The 8,836-nt window shown below is 61.6% G+C and overlaps 1 protein-coding gene across 1 annotated transcript; it reads right to left on the bottom strand.

Moving 5' to 3' along the window:
* Positions 1 to 995: 995 nt before the first annotated feature.
* Positions 996 to 8,481, bottom strand: OGFR (opioid growth factor receptor). The gene is made up of 7 exons (XM_055433680.2): positions 8,285 to 8,481; positions 6,260 to 6,328; positions 5,642 to 5,720; positions 4,630 to 4,708; positions 3,823 to 3,889; positions 3,061 to 3,209; positions 996 to 2,337 (listed from the first exon to the last, which is right to left on the bottom strand). Exons 1-7 carry the CDS (start codon positions 8,429 to 8,431, stop codon positions 1,320 to 1,322), a joined length of 1,608 nt encoding a protein of 535 aa, XP_055289655.2. The 5' UTR covers positions 8,432 to 8,481; the 3' UTR covers positions 996 to 1,319.
* Positions 8,482 to 8,836: the final 355 nt, after the last annotated feature.

Genomic DNA, 8,836 nt, shown 5'->3' with positions numbered 1-8,836 from the left:
GTGGCCTGGGGAGAGGCCAGGGGGCCGGCTTCACACCTACCGGCCAGTTTCTGGGGTCACCGCCCACCTGTCTTGGGCCATCACTCTCCCTGAAGCTCGCAGGTCAGGTGGGTCTGAAAGGCCTGCCAGCCTATCCCCAGGTCCTGCTGCTGGGCACAGATACTCCCCTCCCCCAGGGTTGCTCCAACAGGGTCTTCTCCCTCCAGGCTCCAAGCTTTTCCATCTGAACCTGAGCCCGATAATGGTCTGGATATGGACCCTGACCCCTGGGGTCACTGTATGGCCCACACTAGCCAGAACAAGTGACTTTAAGTTTGTCCATCTCCCCCTGCCCCCATACACAGGACAGGAGCTGTCAGGGGAGCATGTTAGCGGGACGCAGGTCCCAGCTCCCAACCCGCAGAATGAACTAGGCTCCCTCCCCCTGCCCCCCACCACCAGATGTGACCTCCACCACTTTCACGTGTCAGGAGGGGAGAGGTCAGTCCTGACCAGGGGAAAAAGCCAGGCTGACGGCAGCATGCCCTGTGGGTTGGGGGCTGCTGAAGGAGGGTGACACTCTGTTCCCATGCCAGGTTGGAGGGCCCAGGGTCCCTGTGTGGAGGACGGCTGTGGCTGCCAGGGCGGGGACAGAGGGGACAGAGCCATGGAACCACCACAGAGCTTGTGCTCCGAGGCGCATCACAGAACCCCAGATCAGGGCACACCTGACACTGCTCCACAGCGTTGAATCAGTGACAAAAGGCAGCCTAGGGACCCAATGCCCAGCCCCAGAGGCTCTGGGTAGCCATGGGGCCAGGGTGCATTTTGGGGGGTGTACACTGGGGGGCACACATGCTCGGGAGGGCTGCATCAGGGTCGCGCCCCAGGCACTTTCACAGCAAAGTGGTGACACAGCTGGGCCACATGCACCCAGGAGTCCAGCCAGAGTTACTCATGAAACCAGCCCCTCCCCTGCCCTGGCCATCCACAGGCTGCCGTCCATACCAAAACACTCAAAGTCAAATGAGTTTATTCAGAAAAGACCTCTGCACCAGAGTAAGAAAATGAGCGCCCCCTCCCACCCCTCCAGACCCTGAAGGGCTAAGTTACAAAGGCTGGGGCGGGGGGCGGGGGTAGGGGAGGTGACAGCACAGAGGAGGGAGGAGGTGGGAAGTGAGGTGGAAGAAAGAAGGCTGAAGCCTCAGCCTCCCCGAGGGCTGGGCCTGGCCTCCTCACAGCTGCAGTGACCACCAGAGCTGGACACTGAGAACAGCTGACAACATGGCTCCCAGGCCTGTGGTAGGGCAGGGCCAGGAGGCCTACGGGCGTCCCCTTCCCTAAGGCTCTCCAGGATGGACACAAGTCGCCCCCTCTGTGGGCTCCGCCCTCTCCTCCACTTCCGGTCCTGCAGTGGCTGGGCTCCCAGGGGCACTCTGCTCCAGCCCTGCCTGGCCTTCTGCTTCCTCTTTGACCCCGTTTGCACCCTCTTCAGCCTCTGAGCACTCAGATGGGGCAGGGGGCTTAGTGGTGGCCAGTGTCAGGGTGCCACCATCGGCTGCTGCCTCTGGGTGATCACTGGCACCTTGGTCCATCTTCCTTCGCTTCCTCACCTCATCAGCCACCTTGGTCCCCGGGAGCTGGGGGCAGGGCTGCTCGGCCTCCTCTGGGGCCTGGCTGACCACTTCCTGGGCCTCTGCCCTGTGGCTGCCCTGGCTGAGGGCGCAGCCTTCTAGGTTCAGGGCGATCTTCTCCACCTCAGAGGCGCTGGCGCCTGGCTCCCCCAGGGCCCGCTCCCGCAGATTCGCCTCCAGCTTCCTCTTCTTGCTCTCCTTGGGGTTTGGTGACTCTGGTCCCTGCTCCTCGCTGGTCTCATTTCCTTGGTCCCTCTCCAGGGCTCTGACCTCTTGGGACTCTGTGCCAGGTAGCTGGGGACCCTCAGCCCGCAGGCCTGCCTCCTCATGCTTCCCCAGCCCGCAGGCATGCCTCTGGGTGCCGGCTTCGAGGGGGGGTTCACCGGGGCCCTCCTCCTCCTTCGCCTGTCTGGGGCAGGCCAGCCGGGGTGCGCAGGGTGGTGAGCATGGCTTGAACTTCTGCAGCCTGTGCTGGGGCCCCCAGACGAACCTGCAGCGGGGCCGGAAATGCTCCCAGGCGAAGCGCAGCAGCTCGCGGCGCTGGTGCCGGCAGCGTACGGTGAACACAAAGTAGTCCAGGGCGCTGTGCCGCAGGCCCGGCAGCTGCCTCCGCACCAGCGTCTCCTCCAGGAAGAAGCGGGCCAGGGGTGCCTGGTAGTGCGCCAGCCCCAGCTCCCCCAGAGACTTGAGGATGCGGGTGATACGGAGGTTGTTGTGGCTGTGCCTGGTGGGGACAGGAGGCGCTGGTGGGGCTGCACGTGGGTGGGCGGTGCTCAGCCAAAGACCGCCCTTCTCCAGCCCCCCTCATACTCCCCCAAGAGGCTGGTATCCACCAGCAGAGACACTCCAGCCCACAAGTCGGTCCCCATTCCTACCTTGTCCTCAGGTCCCCGAGAAGATGGCCTATGGGCCTGGATCGCGTAGGTGAAGGACTGTGATGTATTCTCTAGAAGGGTGACTGTCCCCTTGGTCCCATGGAACACCCACCCCCAGCACGGCTGGAGAAGAACCAGATGGGGACCTTCTACAGGCAGGGGTCTGTTGTCCACGTGCCCTGAGCTACCCCCCCTCCACCCAGTGCATCCCAGGGGGGCGAGGGGAGCATGTCTGCCACACACCCCCAGGTGGGATGCTCAGGGATGTAGTACAAGTGATGGAGCCCTTGGCAACCCAACCCACGCCTACATGGGTGGCAGGCCACAGTCAAGAATCCCACAGCTGAATCAGGTGGCACTCACCCCTACTCCCCCCCGCTCCCTTCCCCGTCCTGCCCCACCTGGTCCCATCCTTACCCAGCTGTCTTGCCCCCACTCTGCCCTTGTCCCACCTCCACAAGCTCAGAGGATGCTGGGAATCTCAGGCTCTGCCTTGCAGGCCCCCTCCCCAGAGATGTTCCTCTGCAATCAGAGACCAGCTGTGCAGACCCCCAAGCTCCTGGCCTGCTCACCAGTTGAGGTTCTGGAAGCGTTTCTGGTAGTTGTGTGCTCGGCACACCCGGCCGGTATCTCGATCCTCAAGCTGGATCCCAAAGAAGCCCAGCATGAGTTCGTAGGCCTGGACCAGCCGCTCCCTGACCTCCGCAGACTTCTTAAATGCCTGGAAAAGTCCCCAAGGGTGGCAGAGAGCTCAGTGTCAGTGCAAGACAGCCAAAAGCTGGACACCTTCCTCAGGCCCAAATTCATCTGCGGCCTTGGCTCAGACCGTCAGGGTGAAGGGCCAGGGCGCAGGAGCCCAGGGCTGCTCACTTGACTCTGAACTGGCACCAGATCTCCCCAGCCTGAGGCATGTGCTGTAGCCTTTAGAGGAACTCCCTGACCTGCGGGAAGACCTCAGGGACCCCAGGGCTGGACACGGGACTGCAAGCACCCATCCTGTTTCCTGAGCACACATGCTCAGCCTCCCAGGCTCCTGGAGCCCCCTCCCCACTCTCCAAGCATCATCGATCCAGCCCAAACCAGGGCTGACCAAGGCAAAGCCTGGTCACTCTGACTCTGCTTGTGGCTCCTTCCCTAGACCCCTGGACATGAGCAACCCTCTCAGTCAGATTTCTCTGGAAGCCTGCAAGGAGCACTGAGGGCCAGAGGCAAGGACCACTTATGAGGGAAGATAATAAAACTGTGGGCAGGGGAGTCCTTCGGCTCCTGTTCCCCAAGGAACCCGTGAACACCTGTGGCTAGCTGTGACCCGTACTGCGACCTCCAGAGCTCACCTCGATCTCCCGGAGCGTGAGGGGCTTGGCGTGCCAGTTCACCCCCGGCTCCCGCAGCGGAAACAGCCTGTGAGAGAAGGGATGGCACAGGCCTGGTAAGTGGCACACACAGCCCCTGGGGCTCTCTGCTCAACTCCCGCAGGGCTGGCTGGACCTCGCGTGCCACACATGCTGTGATCTCTCCCCAGTCAATAAAGTCAAAGGGTGAGGATGGGAGAGCTCCAGGGGGAGTGCCCAGGATAAGGGCCCAGGACACTCACCCACAGGAGTCCCAGCCCACCCAGAGTCCAGCCTGCCTGCGTAGCAGGAGGGCACCTGCCAGACAGCGACCCGCCTCCCCACCATTCCCTTTCATTCTCATGTTCTTCGCCGCCCACCATTAATGCTGCGGAATTATTCTCAGGGATATCCTGTGCCCTGGGTCGGTCGCCTGCAAGCCATCCTTAAAGGACACTGCATTTGCAGGCCAGCGTCCGGAGAGCACCTTAAGGCACCATTAGAACCCGCCCTTGCGGCAGAGGGGCTCTGCAGATAGATTTAGGACAGCCTCATGGGGCCTCCAACGAGCCAGCTAGTCGACTGCTCTTGCTATCCCCCAAAGCCAGCGTCAACCCCCCGCAGCTGAGGCTGTTTCCAGCTGGAGAACCCAGACCTGGTTTCCCTTTAGCACGCCCCTGCCCGCAGAGCCAGGCAGCAGGCACAGAGGGCAGTGCGCGTGCTCAGTAAGCGCAGAGCCTGGAAGAGGCGGAGCCAGGATCCAGTATGGGCGGGGCCTCAAGCCCCTCCTCTGAAGCCCCGCCAACTCACCACTGGATGTAGGAGTGATTGTCCTCTAGGAGTTCATAGTCTTCCTTCCAATTCTGAAGAATGTCCTCAATGAAACAGCCTGGGAGCCCCACAGAGACAAGTCAGGGGGACTGCCGGAAGCCCCTCCCCTCGCCCCTTTCATGAGGACCTTGGGGCTTGGTAGCTTCAGGCTGTGCACACCTCCTGTGCTGTTAACCCAATCTAGGCTGACCACCACTGTGCAATCTGGAAGGTGAACCCTTAACGGCTGATAGAGGGCAGACCGGAGTGGGCAGGTCATGCTGGCACTCTGGGCGGGAGGACCCGGGAGGCCCCACAGGGGAAGAGCGAGTGGTCCCAGACCTGTACCTGTCTTTGCAGAAGGGGGGCCTTGCTGCACCCCACAAACCACAGGCTGCTAGCTGGAGTTCTGCCCTCACACAGGGCCTGCCACCAAGCCCCATGCTGCAGCCTGGTCTCCGCAGGGCACCCCCCACTTTCTGCAAAGGGCCTGGAAGGGAATATTTGAGGCTGTGTGGCCCCTGGAGTGTGCAGCAAAGGAGCCATGGACAACATGTATGTGGATAGGTTCTGATAAAACCTCACCATGAAAAAAAAAAAAACCTCACCATGGACACTGAAATTTGAATCTCATATGATTTTCACGTCATAAATGTTATTGTACCATAAAACTTCCCCAAATGTTTAAAAAGGTATAAACCATTCCTTCCTGTTAGTTTATGCATTCAGCTTCCTCAGTATAGAGGCAGAGTCGAGTAGTCATGACAGAGATTGTGGGCCTGCAAAGCCACCAGCATTCATCGCCTGGCCCTTTGGAGCATGGTGACCACTGTGTCCAGGCCAGGCCAAGGGTTGGGGCCCTGGGAGTCCCTCAGCAGCTTCGGGGGGGAGGGGGTGCTGTGGGGGTATATCTGAAAGCCACAGGTCCAAACTATGTCCCAGCAGACCAGACAGGCAGAGGAGAGAGGAATACCCCCAGAATGGAGCTGCCAGCAGCTGGGCAGGTACACACCGTTAGGCAGGAACCGAATCTCATTTTTGTAGAAACTCAGGTTGAGCATGTCGCCATTGTCATCTCCTTCTACCAGATCCTACGGAACCAGAGAACGGTGACAAGGTGTCATCCAAACAGGCTGCCTCCAAGGACCCCTCATACTGAAGCATTCCCAGGGCGGGTGGGAGGGAGGAGGTGTTGCCTTTTCTTGGCCTGTGAACCTCCAGACATCCTGAGGGCTGGGAAAGATCTCAAGTGCCAAGCCTGGGTCCCCCACACCACAGGGGAGGACCAGCCTTCACACTTGGGAGATAGCAGCCACCTCTGACCACCAGTGACGACCATCCCCTCCTCAACAATGTGGGCCAGGGCTGGGAAGTCCCCTTCATCTGCACCCCAGAGACAGCCCAAGGGTTCCCTGAGACTGTTGGGTGCAGAGGGCAGCGGCTGAGGACAACAGAAGCCATGAGATGGGCTGGTGGGGCCTCCTGTGGATGAGCTGGTGGCTGGTGCTGTCATGGTGTGAAAGGTGAGGGTGCTGTGGTGGGAGTCAGGGCGTGGTGCTGTCACCCCATGATTACAGGAGGGATTCAGTCCTGGTGGGCTGTGGGGGTGGGGCTGTGCACAGATACCTACCGGGTAGTGGTGCCGGTATCGGCGTGTGTCCCGTGCAGCTCGCCAGTTTCGGGACCCTGTCACCTTGAGCTAGAGAGAAAGAATGGATCAGATCCCAGTGGGGAGACCCTCCCCATTCCTCAAGGCAGCCAGCAAGCAGGACCTACCCCAGGGAGGCCCCACCCCGGTGAGGGCAGCAAGGGCTGAGATTAGCTGCCAGCAATATCAGAGGGGCCAGAGTAGCTGGAGTGAGCCCTGAGGACTCCAGGCCAATGTGCATTCTTAGGGTGCCCCCAACTCCAGCATCACTTCTCCTCCCTTGTTGGCTGGCATCACAGTCCAGGACCTTCTCTGGGAACCCCGCCTCCCCCAACACTTCCTCCTTGCCCTGCGCTCTAAGCTGACACGTAAGGGGCTGTATACCCAAGGGCAGTGGCCTTGCCACCTAGAGCCCCAGATGCTTCTGAAGGGGGTTTCTTAGCCAGATGCCGGTTAGGTCAATGGACAGTGGGTGGAAATGAAACTCAGCAGAAGCTGCCCCGCCCCCCATCAGCATCCATTTCTCAGCCTCCCTGGGTCGGTCCAGAGGGCGGGTCCTGACCAATGCTGGTCATGTGCACAGCTCAGAGCAGGGCCAGCACCACAGATGCACAAATGACAGCGTCCAGGAGGAAGCACCAAAAAGCCACACTGGGACCCAGTGTGCAGCTGCCAGGAAGGACCATGGGGGAATGCAGAGGAGATGGGGACTCTGTAGAAGGAGAGAAGCCATAGCAGAGGGACAGGGAAGAGGTCAGAGGACCATGGGCATCTCACAGGAAGGTCCACGTGCTGAAGCACTGCTTTAGGAGTGTGGCCCATGGAGCTACAGTGAGGATGGCACCCTCCCACCTAAGCTGCACCACGTCCAGTGGGCATCCTCTTGGGGGAAGAGGTGGATTCCTACCCTGTGACCCTGACCACTGCTCAGCCTACCTACCCTAGGAACTCACGCCCGCCTGAAACACGAAATGTGCCGAGGTTGCCAGTCTTCTCAGCAGGCCCAGGAGCCCCTTGGGGTTCCTCTCGCTGACCAACCAGTCTAAGTCCCGGAGAGAAATTTGAACACCAGAGTGCTCATCTGCAGCACTGATAGTCCATCACTGAGACCACTAAGGCTGAACTCAAGCTTCCCCAGACACGGTGCCAAGATACCCTCGTCCCAGAGGGAGGGGGACACATGGTGACAACTATCACTTGCAACCCTCCCTCTCACCTGGAACCCCAGGGGGAGCAATGGCACCCACTAAAGGATTGTGACACCCAGTGAGTACTAGCAAGTAACTGCCGGTAATGTTGAATAACCATGGTTATGATAAGTAACCATTGGTGACAACGAGGAGCCGGTGGGCACACCAGCTGCCCTGGCTCAGGCAAATAATACACATGTAGCCTCCAAAGCCACCTCCAGAAGACATGAGGTCAGCCCCAGTCAGAGCAGGTAGGAGCTGCACCTAGAGAGGGTCAACCGGGTGGGGCAGGCTGGGGGCTCTGGGGCCTGGGGAAGGGTGGAGTCTTGGGCGGGGGAGCCCAGGTGGAGACAACAGCTCCAGGAGAGAGGTGGTGAAGGAGGGCCAGAGCTGAGGGCTGGGTCTGTATAGAGGACAGAGCCAAGGCCTGAGGCTGGGATGTGACAGGGGAGTCAAGGATGTGCTGGGGCCATCCTCTGGAGGAAGTGTCGCCACGCCGATCTGGCCCTGGGGACAAGGGTCTGAGGGTGGCCCCGGATTCCCTGCAAGGTGCCCTGGTCGGGGATCGCGCGGGGGAGCGGGTCGGGCCGGACCTCAGCGTGTCCTGGGGACCAGGACGCGAGTAGCAGGAGGACAGGGCGGGAAGGGGGCAACCGCTGGAGATGGGGAGCCGGGCCCCAGGCCGGGTCTCTGGGAGGTGCCTGCACACCTGGCCCCGCGGCGGGGCGGGGAACGGCTTGCCAGCAGCCGGGCTTTGCCCCCTTTGCCGCCGCGGCCTCCCTAGGGGCGCCGGGTTCCCAGGGCGCGGGGGCGGCACCTGGAGCGCGCTGGGCCGCGCGTCCTCCTCGGCCTCCGCGTTCACCGGAGCGCCGGTCTCGCCATCCTCGCCGGCTTCCGCCCGCGGGCCTTCGCCGTCCTCCTCCTCATCCTCGTCCCAGGTCGAGTCGCAGTCCGGGTCCTCCATGCTCCGGTGGCGGCGGGACCCGCTCCGGCGGAAGCGAAAGTGAAACAGGGAGGAAGCGTGGGGGCGGGCCGGGGGGCGGGCCGGAGGCGGGCCCGGGGCTGCCGTCTCGGTCCGCCCAGCCCGGAGGAGGACCGTCCCCAGGATGTACCCTCCAAGGATGTCCCTCTGAAGGAGGCCTGTCCTCCCACACCGAGAATATCCCTCCCCCCGAGAAAGCCCCTCCGGAGGACGCTCCCCTCTCCCCCGAGGTTGTCCCCCTCCATGCCCACCTAGGTAGGGATTTCTCCCTGGAGAGGACCCTTAGGGGCTGCTCTCCAGGGTACCCTCTCAGGATCCTCCCAGGTCCCCTTTCCCCTGGAGAATGGCCTCCTCCACCCTGGAAGACGCCTACCCGCAAGATGTCCA

This window comes from Moschus berezovskii, chromosome 15 (assembly GCF_049115385.1).
Source record: "Moschus berezovskii isolate FMDL1 chromosome 15, NW_MosBer_1.0, whole genome shotgun sequence".
NCBI classification, from domain to species: Eukaryota; Metazoa; Chordata; class Mammalia; order Artiodactyla; family Moschidae; genus Moschus; species Moschus berezovskii.
Note: the sequence above shows the minus strand (reverse complement) of the source record. Positions and strands in the feature narration are given on the sequence as shown.